This window comes from Rhinolophus hipposideros, assembly GCF_964194185.1.
Source record: "Rhinolophus hipposideros genome assembly, chromosome: 8".
Taxonomy (NCBI): Eukaryota; Metazoa; Chordata; class Mammalia; order Chiroptera; family Rhinolophidae; genus Rhinolophus; species Rhinolophus hipposideros.
In genome coordinates, this window is record NC_138054.1 from 2,735,779 (window position 1) to 2,754,558 (window position 18,780).

The 18,780-nt window shown below is 40.3% G+C and overlaps 1 protein-coding gene across 2 annotated transcripts in view; it reads right to left on the bottom strand.

Moving 5' to 3' along the window:
- The window catches only part of GMDS (GDP-mannose 4,6-dehydratase), a 667,570-nt gene that overhangs the window by 88,684 nt on the left and 560,106 nt on the right, over positions 1-18,780 (bottom strand). For both annotated transcript variants that reach the window (XM_081055077.1, XM_081055078.1), the window contains exon 9: positions 16,248-16,344. In XM_081055077.1, coding sequence (XP_080911203.1) covers positions 16,248-16,344 — 97 coding nt within the window. The remainder of the gene's footprint in view (positions 1-16,247; positions 16,345-18,780) is intronic.

Genomic DNA, 18,780 nt, shown 5'->3' on the forward strand with positions numbered 1-18,780 from the left:
AAAGGAGCCAGTCTTCACACTTCAGTTTTGATTTTTCTCAGCATGGATGACTGGATAGGAATGATGATTCTCTACAATTGCATAAAAAAATGCTGTATTCTGAGCATTCCCCCCTGGGAAGAATCAGCTTATATCTGATTTTCAAAGAGGTTAATGAAACCCAAATATGCTGGGGACAACTAAGCCATCTGCATCCTTCTGACTGCAGACCCCGGCGATCTCACTGTGTTCACTGACCGGCTCCAGGCTGGCTGTCTCAGTGTGCCTACGGACAATCCTGAACTCCCAGAGACCCCTGCTCAGCTGGTTTGAAGATAAGCCCTGGAAAAATGTATTTCAAACAGCTTTCTGTATGATTATAATGCACTAGGCTTGAGGACCCTGGACTAGCGTGGCCACCCTTAAGAAAATATGCCTGTAATCCTGCTTATTGCCTCAGTAGAAATGGGTCTCTGGCCACTTCTCTAAGAACATAGGGAAACTGGTACATCCATACCAGCTCTGACTTTACAATCAAAATGAAACACTTCAAGTGGGAAATAAGTGGAGAAACCCAGTTTGCCACTGTTTGCTTTGAGCCTGCTGCATACACAGCCTGCAGTTTTAGGGGTATTCCTCTACCATTTTCACACATGAAATCCAGGCATAATTTTTTACCCACTTTGCTTATCTCTGTGCTGTCAGTCTGTTCTTACCTCTAAGACTCCTGGTCTTCTATGTATCCGTCCCCACCCCGTAAGTGACTTGGGAAACTTTTGGAAAGCCATCTTTTCAGTCACATTCTGTGCAGTATGGACCAAAGTCTCCGTTGGCCATATGAGATGAGTTGGATGGAAGGACTGTTAAAATGGCATAATAAATGCCACTGTGGACATTAGGGCTGACATGGCGTGAAGACCAGCAGATGTCTGCTGGGTGGCTTTGCCGAATAGGCACCCACAGAATATGCCCTATAAATCTTGTCCAATCCCTCACCTGAGCGTTTACCAATACCTGACACTCTTCCTCTGTTTGTAATTCCATGACCATGACTTACTCTTTAATCTTCTCCAGCATCTAGAAACAGACTTAGTACTGAGAGAGAAAATTTCAAGAGATCAAAGATTTGGGGTTTCACAGAAGTTCTAGAGGACACTGAGTAATTCAGTCAGATTAGTCCTAACTTCTTGTTTGAGGTGTTTGAGCTTTCCTCGAAAATAAATTTATACTAATAACAGTATGTTTGATCATAGATCTCAACATTAATTCAACCTCCCAGTACTTTTGTGAAGTTTGGCACAATCATCCTACATTCAGAAGATGGAGAAACCGAGGAGATGTGAGAGATGAACACGCAGACAGCTAAGTGTAGGGCCGTCAAGTGCTGCTTCTTTCTTAAGTCCTGATCACCTGACTGACGTGTTCCTCTCTGCGGTTTCCTTCGGAGGAAGACACCAATAGCATCACTAATGATTTATATAAACAGCACTAACTGCAAATACACATTCCTAACCCATTATCTACACTGAGAGCTGGGGCTCAGGATGTCACACAGATAGAAGATTCAGAAGAAATAAGGACTCACCACAACTCATGTTTGAAAACAAACACACACTTTACTTTTAAGTCTTTCATGCAGACCACCATGCATAAAGGTATCAGAAATGAAGTTCATCTGCCTTTATCAAGATGGAGGAAAGACAAAAGAAAAGAGGTTGCGTTATTGGAAAAAAAAGAATAATATAATGAAAAGTGCAGAAAAGGAAAGAAGAGCATTTCTAGTAAGCAATGGGTTATTTAGTTTGGATTTTAATAGAGGTTGGTAGCAGAACAACATGTCTGTTACTTACCTGCGGAAGAGGGCTGAGGAGAAAGCAGGCTAAATCAGAAAGATGGACAGTGGGACAATGGAGGAGGTATATAAAGTTGTTTCTGCTGTAGAAAGCTAGAAAGCGATAAAACTGTAAACACAAGCCTTCTTACTGAGTCATCGATGTAAGGCTAATGAATCAGAAGAAATGTGACCATGGTGGGTGTTCTCAATGGACAAGCAACTGATTTTGTTTTATATTTGTCGGACAAACCCAAATGCAGGAGCCAAGTGCTAGCCTTTCCATAAATGTTAAAGAAAGCCATGATTACAGCCATTCTCTTAGCCACCGCTATCCTTCTGGGACGAGTATCCTGGTTTTGCTGATGGACCCCAGTGTGTGTTGAATTATCTTGCCACGTCTTTCTGGGATCAGTTGGTGTTTGCCCAGTCCCACATGTGACTATTGCGCACCAGCCTTTTGGCTCCTGGCACCTACCATCCGCCCACTCCAAGATCAGGTGCTCAGCTATTGTTTGTTCAGTGTCTCCTCCCTTCGTCATACGCCCTCCCACTGCCCTTCCTTACCAACTGAAAGAGGAGATAATGCATCATATTAACAGCCACCCCCACCTTTAGGGCAAGTGGGAAGTGCTGATTCATGAAGAGACTATTTCATATCACCAACGGACAAACAGGCTTTGGATCCACAGACTTTCTTGCCCTTCCCCCCCACCACACACACTACATTTTATAGATGTTCCAACTGCGTGAAAATGGCTTCTCATCATCTCAATGTGGCAGCATACTGCACAAAGGCCTAAAAGGAAAATTAGCAACTGTTTTGATTTGCATTCCCTCTTTTCTTTTTCATATTCATCTGACCCATGGACGCATTAGAATTCTTTCTTCACATCCTCAGTGTAAGTTAATATTTTTAGCAAGACAGCTATACTCAATCAGGACACTTCTCTTCATCTGAGAAGTGTAATGTTAAAGAAAACTATATTTTCTATACTTGTTTTAGAAAGTATATCCAAAGCCTATTCCAGTGCATTGAACTGTATTTTTCACCAAAATAGGTTCACAAAGACAAAGATATTGCAAGCCTTACTAGGAAAATCTTCTCTGTAAGCCCAATACTTATTTCAGAAATTAAAAAAAGATATATATTATTCTAAATGACTGTCACTTATCTTACACAATCATATTCTTAAATTCCAATCTGCACGTAACAAAAGAAAAACACTGACAATTCTAAGTGAGGGAAGGAAGTGGTAACATGCCATTAAGTGTCTAGTAGACTTTGGCTCCAAAGTAAAAACATCGGTCATTATAGTGATTCATTGATCTATACTTCTCACTTTTTTAATCACAAAGTTTTGGAGATAGACTAGCACAGGAATATGTGAAGTGGACCAAGCCTAAGGAACAAGTAAGTGTCTCTATGCTGTATGCTCCACAAATAAAAAGAATGATAGTAGCTGCCAAAGGGGGTATTTCTTATTAGCAGCTCAAAGTTAAAAATATCTCCGATTGGCAGGTGTACTTTCCTCAGACCAAGCAACCTAGTATGTACTTAGTACCTGTGATGTTGTTGGTTTAGCGCTTCCAAGACTACAGACTTACACAGTGCAAGCTTTCTCACACGGGGAAGCCACCACAGTGCACACGACACACCATCACGATGCCTGAAGCACCTCATTCGAGAGTCAGGCTGTAATATAGCCATTACCAGTGCTTCCCAGGAAGTGTGTGGAGCTCATTTAAGATGCTTGGAAGAGATTAGAAAGAAAGTTGCAAGAAGGGGAGGGGGGAAACAATCAGAACGTCCAAAAACAAACAAAAAAGAATTTCAGAAAAGAATGAAGAAAAAAAGAAGGGAACATAAGCAAAAACAGGAGAAGATTAAACAAAGGGGCAGAAAAATAAAAGAACTAGTGAAAAAGGCATATATAAAAAAGGGCTAGATATGGAATATGAATTTTATTTAAAGATTGGATGTACAGGTGTGAACTGTAAACTCAACACTCATCTTGCCATAGAATCTCAGATAGAAAAAAGAACGTGAAAATCTTTATACCTTTTTTGCTATTTAAAATTTAATTACAGTTTATTACATTGGTTTGAGCAATTTTGCTTACACCAGAGATGGTTGGAAAGCATGACAATGACTCACTGATGTGGCACACAGGCATTCATTAATTTATCCCCTACTATGTGCCAGGTGCTATCCAATGTCATTTCTGTTCACAAGGCCCCAGGTGGAAATAACACATCACAATACAATGGGACAAGTACTTCAAAAGAGGTGAGTGCTAACTTTGCCTGAGGCAATAGGGGGAGGCTTCATCAATAGGCTGATATTTGTGCAGGGCCTAGAAACTAACAATTTATCAGTATTCTGTGCCTAGAAACTAACAATTTATCAGTATTCTATATGCCCATTGAGGTTGGTGGAAAAATATGCATTATTATGTTACAGTGGAAAACACAGGAGAGCTTAAGAGCTTCAAGAAGATTTATAAGTTTGAGGCTGGGAGTAAAAAGTCTTGGGACTTATACCTTTTAAATTTATAATGCAAGCCAGTACAACCTATCCAAATTATTACTATACTTTCTTTTAAATTTTAGAATTTCAATAAGGGACTCTCTAATCTTCCAAAAATAAAACTAATCCAGAAACAAATATTTCTCTTCAACATCTTCTTAACTTGCCTTAGAGAAAATATGACACATTCCCAAAAGTTTAACAAGCGGTTTTAGATGATCTCGGTAGGGACATTTTCTTTGATGATCTGTTTTCCAAAAATAATAGAGACAACCTGCATTGAAAAGGTACAGTGTCTTTCTAATGCCACTTCTGCACAGCATTACTTTCATTCTCATCAAAATCCTTGTAAAATAGGGAAACATTTCATATAAAGTTGAAGAATGTGTTTTTAAAAAAGTGTATTTAGATTGATCTTCTTGGAATGACTGTTAAGGACCCATGTTTATGAGATAAACAAGTCTCTTATGAAAGTAAGGTCTTCCCTATTCCTGACTTTACCTTTTTAATCACTAAAACAGCTGTAAGCTGTTTAAGAATTAGTTTCAAACACAAAGTTGTTAAACTAACTTAATTAAACAGGTGAGGGGACACTTCCAGAACTTGCAAAAGTCAAGGATCAGATGACATGTACCGAAAGAGAGGTTGGTGGTCTCAAGGAGAATAGTGGCTCCATGGAGCGTAAGGAGGACATGTGGCTGGCTGTAACGCTTATGACAGCGGGAAGAGGGGAGAAAAGGTAAAAACACAGGGAGAAAAAAGTAGATACAAATAAAGGAGGAAGAGCAGCTGAACTGCTGCACAGACAGGCTGGAGGTGCAGAGGCATGGCGCAGAGGGGCACGGTGACAAGTGGAAGGGCTGGGAAGGAGCTTTGTCTCTCATTATTCCCCTGCTGAGCCCACTCTCTCCACAAGACAGCATCCCTGTCCTATGGCTCTTTCCCAGAGCACCTCCTGCCCCCACCTGGGTCTCTCTCTCTCTCTCTCTCTCTCTCCCCCACACACATCTTTCTAAAACCCTGCTCCAAAGCTCCCTTCTTTTAGGAAGGCTTTCTTGTCTTTCTGCCCGGTGTCCCCTCAGACTTAAGCCTGGCTTGTCCTCATTCACAGCGGCCTAAGCGCATGTGGATGGTATTTTTTGTGTGTACATTATGAAACTTTAAACTGACGATAAACTAGAGTCCTCCACTTTTTCTTTCTCTTCAAAGTGATTAATAATGCGTTTTCCAAACAATAGAAAACACTATGATCCGGCAACGGTACAAAGAGATTCATTCAGTATTCTCGACCAACAGGCTATCTGTCGTGCAGGGTGTCAGGCAGGGTCTCTGCTCCCGCTCCCCATATAAGAACGCAGGACATGGTGAGGCCAAAAAGGAACACCCACGGAGCCATAAGTAGGGGAGTCATATCACTATATTCTCATCGGCGGCATCCACCTCTCTGCAATCCGCTCTTGCCAACCCCCATTTTTCTGCTAGCGTAGCTACGGCAGTTATATTAGTGGCCAATGGCTCACTGGTTACAGCTGACGGCCAACTAGCCACAGCTGATGGTCATCCAATCACAGTTGATGGCCATTTACTACCTGAGCCAGCACCTTTCTATGTGAGGCCGAGAGCCTGGAAACTGCTTTCTGGGGTTCTGTCCCCACACTATCCTACAGTCCAAGGACTCTCCAGGCTTCAGAAGGAACACAGCTTGTCAAACCCTCGTGTCAGCCTTCTGACCTCCAGAATTGTAAGATAATAAATTTGTGCAGTTTTATGCTGCTCCGTTTGTGACAATTTGCTACAGCAGCAATAGGAAACCAATACATTTTGGACTGTACGAGTGACATCCGGCTGGCTCTAAGAAGTAAGTACAAAGGTAGGTTTTTGCATCAAGATTTCTGAGGGAAGAGAGAAGGGTGTGGTTGCCAGTAAATGTCAACACAATGATAGGTGATGTCTTCTCTCTGGTGGCGCTCTCTAGCCTGTGAGGGATCCTGAGTTCTAGGGCGTAGCCGTAGAACTTGGTGGAGGTCAAGGCCTGTTATAGCCATTTGGGACATGCAGTTTATGCAGAATCAGAAGCGAAGGTCACCAGTTCAACTCCCTACCTTTCACCATGATCATCATTTCTACCATTGGATCCAGAAGTACAGAGCTGGTAGTGCTAATTAGCAGCCTTTTCTGCATGAAGTTGTATAGGTACAAAACAAAATGAATACTTACAGAAAATCTCAGGAGTTGAAGAGCTCACAGCATCCTTTCAGATGCCTCGTGATAATGATTTCAGAGAAGTATATAATGATGATGATAATTAATGATGATGACAGTAGTAAAAATTATAATATGCAGCGCAAAGTACCTTATATTTACATAAGACCTTTGATCTTCAAGAATTCTAAAATGCATTGCAACTTGACTTCTAGGACACATCAATTTGAAATTAGGTCTCTGCTTACTACTGATACTCAGTTTTGCCTGTATTGAGATGTACTGTATTTTGCCGAAAATAAGACTGGGCTTATTATTAATTATTTGCTCCAAAAAATGCATCAGGGCTTATTTTCAGGGGATGTCTTATTTTTTCATGTACAACAATCTACATTTATTCATGTACAGAAACGTACATTTATTCAAATACAGTCATGTCATCTTCTGGAACATCGTTGTAACTCTCCAAACCCCAAATTCCAGCTTGAATTTCTTGCAACTGCATTTCCTGTAAAACCATTGGCCTCAATCTCTCATATCCAGCAATAGAGCTCTCCTTAAATGAGCGCTTCTTGTCCATGTAGCCTGCTCGTAGCACATTGGCAACACAGCTGTCAGTGATTTTATCCCATGAAGTCTTCACCCAAGTCACGACCTCTTGCAGGCGAAGCTTCACAAAGTTTTCACGCGGATTTCTCTCCATTCTATTTTCAATGTAGTCATTGATTTCCATGCGCAAATGGTCCTTGAATGGCTTGTTTATTGCAATAGCAAGAGTCTGGAGATAGGCAGTCATTCCTGCGGGAATCATTATTTCATCTATTCTTCTCTCTGCAAGGAAGTTCTTCATGTCTTTAGCGCGGTGAGTGCTGGCTGAATCCCAGACTAGCAGACCTCTTTGGCCACCTCGCAAAACAAGTGGCAGAGTCAGATCGACCCACTTCCTTATGACTGCTTGTGTGCACCAGGCTTTTTCGGTTTCAAGAACATAAATGCCTGAAACACGTTCAACCTTATCTTTCTTGCCCTTAGTGATGATTAGAGGTGGGGCTTTCTTTCCATCCATTTGAATTGCCAAAATGCAGGTAACACGTGCACTTTCGTAACCAGTGGAGGGAATGTAGATTGACGAGGCACCCCTCTAATTGTCGTTTGAGATCCTTGCCCATAAACACCGCAGTTTCATCCATAGCAGTCATGTTGGAGAGTTGGCATTTAGAAAAGTCGATGCCATCAACAAAGGACTTGAATGCAAGTGCACATTTAATAACTTTAGTATCTTCCAGCTTGAAGAGTGTTGTCGATCTTCTCAGCGACAATTCACATCACTGAAGGAAGCCATCCAGCCAGTGTTGTGATGCTTTGAATTCTTCTGGGAATGTTTCTAACTGTGGTGCCATTGCAAGGGTAAATGCTTGAATATCAGCCCTGCGCACAACAAAGCCTTTGCTCTCCTGTCAGCAATCCATTCCCAGATGATGTCTTCCAGCTCTGGAAACAATGGTTGCCGACCTGATCCACACCTGCGTTTCTTGGCATTTCCCTCGTTCCCCTGTTGACTGAGGTTATTGTACTCTGCTCGCCATTTTCAGACCATTCAGAGATCCAACTTCTCTTTGCAGAAAGCCGTAAGATTCTTGCCCCGGGAGTCCTCCATGATTCCTTTCTTGTACTCGACAGAATAGCTCTTTCTTTTTGCACTCATCTTGTCTGGGAATCAAAATATAATTCCCTTTAAAACTACCATTAAATCAAGTGTTAACTGAAGACTTATGAGACAGGAGTGGCAACAAAAATGATGACAGTTAAGAATGATGGTCCACACAAGAGCAATGACAATTTGCAGGCACCAAAATTCAGAAAACGTTTCTTTATTTCACATGAGTGCATTAAGTACATCCATTACAACACACGATGTATTGAATTATGAAGATTCACAACCACGTCCGTCTGTTCGTTATCAAGTGTGCACGTTATTCGTGCGTTGTGTCTGCACTCTGAGTGGTCATTCAGCAATAAGTCTCGAGTTCATCTGTTTACATCGGCGTTTAGCTCTCGTCCAAAGGCGCACGCTTGGGTATTTGCAAATACTTAATTATAATTTATATTATCACTTATTTTAAGTATTGATGTCAATCATATTATTTAGATTTAATTATATATTAATATTTCATAATTCAATACATCTGTTGTGTGTTACAATGGATGTACTAAATGCATCTGTCTTGTTGACGATCTTAACTGGGGCTTATTTTTGGGGTAGGGCTTATATATTACGAGCATCCTGAAAAACCATGCTAGGGCTTATTTTCCGGTTAGGTCTTATTTTCGGGGAAATACAGTAGTACTCATTTGCCAGTTAATATAAACTCTTTGGTACTTGCCCTATAAATCTTTAAGGAACATTGAAGGCAGGGAATAATTCTCTAGGGTCAGGGGCACCTAAGTCTGGCCCGGGCTCTGGGACACAAATGCTTGATTTGTGAACTCTGAATTCTTAACCCCATTTTCCAAAATGTGTTTGTGAGTCTTACCTCCTGGAATTCACACTTGCCTGTCTGGCTTTGTGACTAGCTCCCTGTTCATGCTCTGCTCTTCTCCCTGCTCCCTACCTCAAATGCTCTCTGTTGGGGTGCTCATCTCAGGTCTTCAACTCTCAAAGCTTACACATTAGCCTCTTTCTTCTACAGGAGGCCTCGGCTCCCTTCTGCTTGATATTGCTACATGGATATCCCCAAGGCACACGGATGTAACAGACCTCAGCACTTCCCCCTGCAGATGGTGTCCTCTCTTTAGATCTCGGATGTGGTACGGCATCACTATCTCCCCACAGCCCTCCACTTCAGAGAGTCACCCTCAGTTCCTGCCTATCTTCCACCCGTCACGACCCAATCTGATCCCTAACCCCTGGCGTCCATCTCTGCAGGGTTCTGGCATCCATCAGAGTTTTCTCCGTCTACTGCCCTGGTTTAGGAAGCTCCTTGTTATACCTGCCTGTGACTGTCCCAGGAGCCTCCTAGCTGCTCCCCCTTATTTGTTTGAGAGTTACTATCAAACAAGGACCTCATCTCATCCATCTTTATATTTCTCACAGGGCTACTATGACTTCCTCCATGGTAGGAATCCAATAAACATTCTTTCTGAATTGAATCTCTAAGACCTAATCATATAAGAGTATTTTGTCTTACATATACTGATATATTTCTGAGAAGCTGAGATAAACGAAAGTTATATTTTAAATGTACACAATGAAAGTACTATTTAAAGGATTCCTGTAATGATCCTAAAAATTAGAGAACCTTTTGGTACCTAGATACCTGCCCATTTCTTAGCTTAGATATTTTCATGAAGAAGTACACATATGACTTATCCAGGCAACTTGCAAATTTATGCACAAGCTGATTTTACTATTAAGGCGAAAGATTTATACGATCTGAAGAGAAACCAGAGTATGATTTTACTATTAAGGGCAGTGCCCATTCAGAACAGCAGCTGAAGGGAACTAGGGTTTACTGGCAGGCCGAGCCGTGAAGCATGCAGATCAGAGCTGCCAAATCAGGAAGTAAGACCATCACTGTGGGTCTCCATCTGGAGGTTTCCAACAAAAGCAGTCAAATGGACTGTCCACGTCGCTGGTAGATGTAACAATGAATGAACAAGCCAGTTTGCCGAGAGCTCAGGGTGTGGGGAGTGTGGTAACAGGGAGGCTCAGAGTGAGATACAGACAGATAGGAGCCCAGGTAGATCTACACAGACTAAATTTTAGTAGAGCCAGAATATTTGGTGTCCATAAGTGAATAACGTGCTAGGGGGAAAAAATCAAGCCTGGACAAGAATAATTAACCTTATTGGGAAGGTAAAGCAGAATGGGGTGAGGGAGGAAGAAAACCATGGATGGTATTATCTATGAAATCACTATGCATAAAGATTTTTGAATTACAGTTATTGTAGAAGGTAAACATGGCTTGATAGAACAGAAGAGCATTGTTAAGCTGTTTAAAAAACAAATAGCAAATAGGGATTTGTAAAATTCCAGAATACAGGTCTCATTGGCTAGATGAAAATGAGGAGGGAACAGGTGGTCACATCAGTGATGGATGGTCCTCCCGTATGTAATGCTATACTCTGAGTGACCTGCATAAGAGCGAGTTTAGGTAGAAGCTGAGCTCAAGTAGTAATTGCTATTTCTAAGAAAAGTAGCTGCAGAGGCTAAAACAAATTTCCAAGATTTTGGAATTTATTTTGTAGACGTCAAGGAGTCAACACTACAATTATAAACTAGGGTAGTCACTACCTGGACAGCTTCTTTAGAAAAAAGGGACAGTTTTCCCTATTGGTGCAAGGAATGAAACCATGTACATTAAGGATACCAAAAAGGTTTTAGGATCAATACAAAAAATATTTTTAAGTAAGAGAATACATACCCTTATGTAGACTCATAAAGATTTTTGAATCTTTAATGACATCATTCTAATCTGGATTTAATCATAAGGACCTTCAAGGAAAAACAGGAGGAAGTTGGGGGCGTTATAGTCACGACACAATGCTATTTCATGAGATAGAGATGGAATGTTCTTGAGGGGACCAGCAACGTTAGGAGAGATCACAGGCTTTGGGAGGAATGTTACATACCCCTGGGGGTTTCTATGGGATCCCATGAAGTATGGAAAACATACAGTGGAATATTTGAGAATCAACCAAAGAGATTGAAACTTAAAGCTCTCTTGGTTAAGTCCAAGGAAGGAAAAGGGCAGGAAAGGCCAATGTGATTAAGGAAGGATATAAAGATTAGTATGAAGAGTCTAAGAGGGAGGCTCAAAATATATAAACAGTGATCTAGAGATATAAACTATTTATAAAATATAAGTAGTAAAAACTTCAGAGAACAATTACAAAAGAGGAAGCATTCTGATGAGGCATTACTGACAGCATTCCACACTGGTGTGCTCTGACAGTTAAAAAAGGAAGAATGATAGGATATGAACGTTGGAAGAGACCTTACAGAACAAGTAGTCCAGCCTCTCCTTTTACAGGTCCAGGAATGCAGGAAGAAAGGGACTTGCCCTTAATTTGCTCTCTCTGAATCCTCTTTTCCCCAGCTCCCACCAGTCAAAACAAGGAACAAAGAAAAGTGGGGGGCAGGGATGTGGGGATTAGAGCTGTAGAGGTCAGAAGGATCAGGACAGGGAGATCAGAGCTGGAGAAGATGAAGGGATGGAGTGGAGAGGATCTAATTTCTTTCTACAGGAGGGGAAGTGTGAGAAGGTGGTGAGAACAGGGAGTAAAAGGGGACAGTTTCAAGACCCCCAATACACAAAGATGGAACTGAGGGAAGCTCTAACTGGTATTTATACAAGTCCTCTGATGACAGATCAGATTCCTGAGGTCTGGAAAGTGTTACGTAGCATTATTCTAGAGCTACGGGATAGAGAAAGCAATTATGGGACATTTAACTTAACCTCATTTACAGAAAAATATTAGGAAAAGTTTGTAAAGGGGACAACTCGACAAGCATACGGTACTTTTATTAGAATTAGGCCACATGTTTTTAGTGAAGGAAGGTGTTGTTTTAACTAGCTTGTTGGACTCCTTTAAAGTTACCATTTTTCAATTCTAGATTTGCAGTCATATTTTTTTTCTAATATCTACAAAGAATGGGAATAAACATAAAGAATCTAAGCAAATAAAACAAAAACCAATCACAATTGAGGACTGTAGAAATACAAGCGAAAAAATGAATGTTAAAGACAAATAATATAGCAAGAAAAAAATTAGTTCTCATTATCTGGTAGAATTTAAGTCCTTTTTTATGAAAAATACATGATTTCACTTTTGGTCTATGAATGTGTCCCCCATGCCATTTCCTAAAATACTACGCAGAAAAAAAGGATTTTTGTTTGTTTCACTGAAAAAAATCTTACTTTTTTGGTGTTTGTTTTAAGTGGCTTGACCATTTTGTGTGGTTAAAATTTTGCAAGTTAAAAATTCCCAAACGAAAAGATGACACCTTTGTGGTTATTTTAAAATATGTAATAGTTCAGTATCAATTTTCTTACATGATACTACCATACCACTGAATAACTATTTAATCTTAAGAAAGAGGATCAAAAAGGAGGAAAATTAAGATAAAACAAGAATAAAAACATATTAAGAACATATTGTTTGCTAATATACCTTGACTATACCTTATCTATTTTTTATTGGTTAATCTACACAGTTCACCAATGATGTCATTCTACTTTTCAAAACTTACTAGACTTAAGAATAGATCTAGACCTCTATATCTACAGTCTCCACAAAGGCAGGGGATGTGTCTGTCTTGTGCATACAAGGGTATTCCCAGGGTCTAACAGAGTGTTTGGTAAATACCTGAATGCATAACTAAATATCAGTCACAGCATCAACACTGGGTTTTTTACTGTGTGCCAGATACTGTTCTAATAAGCATGTTGTATACTTGACTATTATTCTTCAACAATTCTTTGAAAGAAGTTCTATCATCAATCCCATTTTTAGAGAGGAGGAAACAGAGGCACTGAGAAGTAACTTGCCCAAAGTCACACAGCTAGTACTTGACAATTCAGACAGTCTGGCCCTGGGGCCCATACATAAGCACAACCCTACTTCTCTATGAATGAATGCACAATGCAATGAATCTGTGTGTAAACACATGCACATACAGAAAACTACATACAAGACAGTTTTCAGAGGCACAGAATTCAAGTGCTAATAACACCATCACAAAATACTGGAATTCAGGGGCAATGGGAAATTCAAAGTTTAATGTTCAGGATCAAACTGTCCATAGTAGCAAAACTCCTAAATGTTCAAAGGAAGCCCCCAAGGTTTATAGGTAGAGAAGCAAAAACTGTGACTTCATTCAGTTCTAACTGGGTGCTGGAGTCCGTAGTTCAGAACAAAAACTTTCAAGACTCTTCATGTAGATACAGAAGCAGTAGTTAAGGTTTTGTGTGTCAATGGGGACAATGATTGTTGGCACATGTGGCAGTATGCTCTGTGTGGACCTATGGTGGCCTCTTTTGGGTTAGAGCTGGCCTATGTGGAGCAAGGAGCCTTTCTTAAGGCTTGTCTGAATCTTATTCAAAAAAAGACACAAAGCTCCATGTCCCTTTCATCCTGCTTTAGGATACTGGTGTTTGGAGACTTGATATGTCCTTATCACTTTTTTATTTTCAAATTTTCTTTATGTTTTTTGCCATCAGTCATTAGGAAACCATCTGACTCTCAGAAGGTCTAGTCTAAGCTCCTGGCTTTGGAGTGCCCTGTGTGCTGAAGATCTTGGGGAAATACACATGATAAAAGCTCATCAGGATAGCAAGCTTTTACAGAATCTGAGCAAGAATGGAGAGAAGTCTCTGGCATGTTGGATGAACTTAGACACTGAGTGGGCAAGGATAGTTTAGACCAGGGAGAATTCCATGTCTCCCCTATATTAAGTGCTGATAAACCTCAGAGACGCTTGGTGGTTTTGGGGCTCTCTGGATGTGTTGGCTATCAAGGCCCACACCTAAGTGAAAGCTCCTTTACAAGTCAGTGTTCAGTACTGGTCACCTTTCAACTAGATGAATGCTACTACCCCTAAGGCAATTCAATATAAGGCTGTCAAGCTGATCCAAGTTTGGGGAAAACTCCGTTCTGAGGAATGAGGTTAAAAGTTTAGTCTCACTGTACAAGAAAATCTTGCCCAACAGAAAACCCAGTTGAAGTGGAGTGAGCAAAATTAATGCAGCCTAGAGGCTTAGAAAGATGAAATGCAGTTAAACATCCAAAATCAAGCAATAAAAGGATTCTGGGGTGAGAGCTAGATCAGTGAACAAATAAAGCAAGATTATGAAATAAGACACCACTCTTATGTTCAAACAACTTTAGTGCAGATGGAGTTGCAGAACAGGTATGATAATGACATCTGAATGAACTAAAGAAATGACGAGGGGTGCAGTATCAGGACGGGAAAGGGGCTGATAGGGAGCAACTTCAAGAACTGTCTTGTTAGTCCAAGGGTCCTTTTCCTGTTCAGCAAATCCTTTTGTTCTGTGCTCTTATCAATCCCACACCTGGCCTAAGTGAGAATGACAGACAAGCCATTCTTAATGACTTCCTAGCTTTGGAAACTATTCGGTCTCCAGAAAGAGAAAGAACCGTGTTTAAATTGTTATAAGGATTGAGGTTTCTGTTGGCTCAGTAAATTTTCCACTCTGAGATGACAATTTTTGTTAGCACAGAAACAAATCTGCCTCTTTATGTGATCTGTATGACATTCCAGCAAAGTGACATGCTGCGGCACCTCGAGGACAGGGAAACGAATGCAGCCTGGCTGGGGGCTCCGCAGACAGGCCTTGTTGCTGTGTCAGCAGGAGTGTGCCATATCTTCCTCCCCCAGAGACACAGCACATCCTCTCCTTGGCACACCCACGAGCCATTAGCACAGGGAGCCATTGTTCCCTGTGTGTCCCAGACCCAGCCACGCCCTGTGCCAGGGCAGTGCCGAGACACTGCAGCCTGTCTCTAAACACTGCTTATTTCCTTTCCTTTTTATTTCCTCCTGTGTGTAAGAGTGCGTGAAATGAAGTTTTTCTTTGTTTGAAACAAGACATTTTAAAGGGTGGTTACTGATGACATATGCACTTTCAATCTCTCTTCGCTGGGGTTTTCCTAATCTCTGAAAGCTTGTACTACACATGGGAATTTGGTTCAAAACACAGGTAAAACAGGTTCAAGGGATTCTATTTTCACAGTTAATGTACATTTCATTAGGTAGCCATCATATTTGAACATTTGTCTCGGAAAAGTCTGCTTTCTGTTATGTTTAGGTATATAACATGGTGAGTTTTGTCACCAGAGTGAACGTGGACCACATTAAAGTGACAACACCAAGCCGAAAGGTTGTATAAATTTAGGAAAGGCAGATGTTATGTCCTAACAATCCATAGGTCATTTCTTAACACAGGAACCTCTGTATTTATAAATTCATTCATTTATCCATCCATCTACCTATTAATCAATATTTATGAAGCACCTACTTTGTTATATTTGAAGATATTAAAAAAAAGCTCCTTATCCTAGAAGAGTTCACGGTTTGGTAAAAGGAGAAAGACGTGTAAACAAACGAGTATAATAAATTATAATAGGTGTTATAATTATCTACAGTGTATAATGGAGATACAAAGGAAGGAGTAGAAATTTCAGTGCTAGTGGTATTTTGTCCAGAAAAGGATTCACTTGAGCTCAGTGTTAACAAATGTGTAGGGAGACCATTTATGACTTACGTTTGTGTATGCGTGTGTGCGTGCCTGTGTGTGCACTGCAGATGTAGGTAAGCACTCCAGATCTCGAGATCCTGCAGGTTGTGGAGGGCCTTGTCAGTCAAAGGAAGTAGGTACCGGGGGCCAGCAGTCAAAGCAGAAGACTAACACATTGAGGCTCATTGATATGCGTCTCCATTTCTGAAACCAACTATTTCCTTGGGTGTATTTTACCCTTGTTTTCCTTTTTAAAGCAATCGATTTTGTGGTGAGAATACATCTCAAATTCAAAGCACTGTACTCTGGTTTGGGAAGTGCCCGCTGAAGGATGCCAGCGAGCCCAGTGGAAAGCTCTGAAGGTTGGCTTTGGGTATTCAGTGACAGTATTTTCCCAGCCAGCTGGCCAAATGCAGCCATATGCTGGGCGGCCAGGACTCCTTACCACTTCAGTTGGTCGGTAGTATTTGAGATCCACAGTCACGTGAACTTTGCCGGTCTCTTTACATCTGCCCACTTCGTTTTCATTCTTTCCTTCCCACCTGTAAAGAAGGTAAACAATCAGCCTGTAATTGCTTGAGAGCATTTGGCAAAGCTGTACTCCCTCAAGATGGCTCAGCCTTTTCCCTGCAGGAGCGTGGAAGCTCATTAAGTGCAGGAACACAGGCTGAAGTTGAACTGTTATTAGGGAAACAGTGACGTTCAAAGCCTTTCCAGAACGTTTGATTTCTTAGAAAGAAAAGAAAATCATGATGGATTCAGAAATGAGACTTTAGAAATCAACAGGTTATTGAGAATAAGTAATTGGGCAACTTTCAGGAATTTTAAATTTTGCACTTCTTTAGACTATTCTTGATAAAGTTAATTATTATGAATTAATTAATTTCTTCTGAATCTCCCTTCTTTATATTTTAAAATTTTTGTAGGGATATTTGTTATTAATTCAATGCATTTCAGTTTGAGTAACTTTCATACCCTAATTAACCATCTATTTCATTGCTGTATTACATATAAATTTCCTTACTCTACCGAGTCAGCAGTGGGCCTCATTAATAAATCTCAGATGATTAAATCTCCAAAAAGTGAACAATTAATTGGTTTACTTCCTGCAAAGAGAAGGTATATTAGCATCTCTCTACTTCCTTTGGTTCAGCTATAATGTTATTATTATTATTTTTAAATATATTTAAAAAATTTTTCAATTACAGTTGACACACAATATTATATTAGTTTCAGGTGTACGGCATAGTGGGTAGACATTTATAATTTATAAAGTGATTACCCTCTGCCCCCGATAAGTCTAGTACCCACCTGGCACCATGCATAGTTGTTTCAATATTATCAACCATATTTCCTATGCTGTACATTACTTCCCCATGACTACTTTGTAACAACCAATTTGTACTTCTTAACCCCTTCACTTTTCTTCACCTATCCCCTCAGCCCCTCTCCCATCTGGCAACCCCCAAATGTTTTCTCTATCTATGAGTTTGTTTTGTTTATTCTGTCCTTTAGATTCCCCATGTAAGTTAAATCATACGGCATCTGTCTTTCTCTGCCTGCTCGCTCCGCTCAGCACGACACCCTTTAGATACATCCACATTGTTGCAGATGGCAATACTTCCTTCTCTTTATGGCTGAGTAATGTTTCATTCTATACATATGTACCACATCTTTTTTTATCCATTCATTCATTGATGCATACGCAGGTTGCCTCTATATCTTGGCTATTGTAAACACATGCATCCATATGTTTACCATTGTACACAATGCTGCATCCATATGTTTACATATGTAGTTTACTCCATATGTAAACATATGGATGCAGCATAAATATCCAGAGGTGGGATTACTAGATCCTTTTTTGTCTCGTGATAGCCTTTGGTTTAAAGTCTGTTTTGTCTGGTATAAGTATTGCTACCTCAGGTTTTTTTTTTCTTTTCGTTTCCATTTTCATGAAATATCTTTTTATATCCCTTTAATTCCAGTCTGTATGTAACTTTCAATCTGAAATGAGTCTCGTGTAGGCAGCATATGTAAGGGTCTTGCTTCCTATCTATTCAGCCATGCTATGTCTTTTCATTGAAGCATTTAACCCATTTACATTGAAAGTAATTGTTCATATATACCGAGTTCTGACAAAGAAGTTCGAGAACTTGTTGCAACGATGTTGCTAACCTTTGTTGACATCAGAGGGATTATTAATTATGAATTTGTTTCAACTAGATAAACAGTTAACCAAGTTTACTATTTGGAAGTGCTGAAAAGGCTGCATGAAAAAGTTAGATGACCTGAACTTTGCACCTACAATTCATGGCTCTTGCATCACGACAATGCACCAGCTCACATGGCACTGTCTGTGAGGGAGTTGTTAGCCAGCAAACAAATAACTGTATTGGAACACCCTCCCTACTCACCTGATCTGGCCCCCAATGACTTCTTTCTTTACCCAAAGATAAAAGAAATATTGAAAGGAAGACATTTTGATGACATTCAGGACATCAATAGTGATACGATGACAGCTCTGATGGCCATTCCAGAAAAATAGTTCCAAAATTGCTTTGAAGGGTGGACTAGACACTGGTGTTGGTGCATAGCTTCCCAAGGGGAGTACTTTGAAGATGACTGTAGTGATTTTCAGCAATGAGGTACATAGCATTTCTTTTCACAATGAGTTTGCAAACTTAATTGTCAGACCTCGTATGTAATTAGTGCCATTTTATAATTCATATTTTTTTAGCTTTCTTCTCCTCCTTCTCCTCCCCTTTCTCCTCCTCCTCCTCCTCCTCCTCCTCCTCTTCTTTCTCTTTCAAGAAGTCCCTTTAACATTTCTTGTAATACTGGTGTGGTGGTGATGAACTCCATCAGCATTTCTTGTCTAGGAAGCTCTTTATCGCTCCTTCAGTTTTAAATGATAGCCTTGCTGGGTAGAGTAATCTTGGTTGTAGTTCCTTGTTCTTCATCACTTTGACTATTTT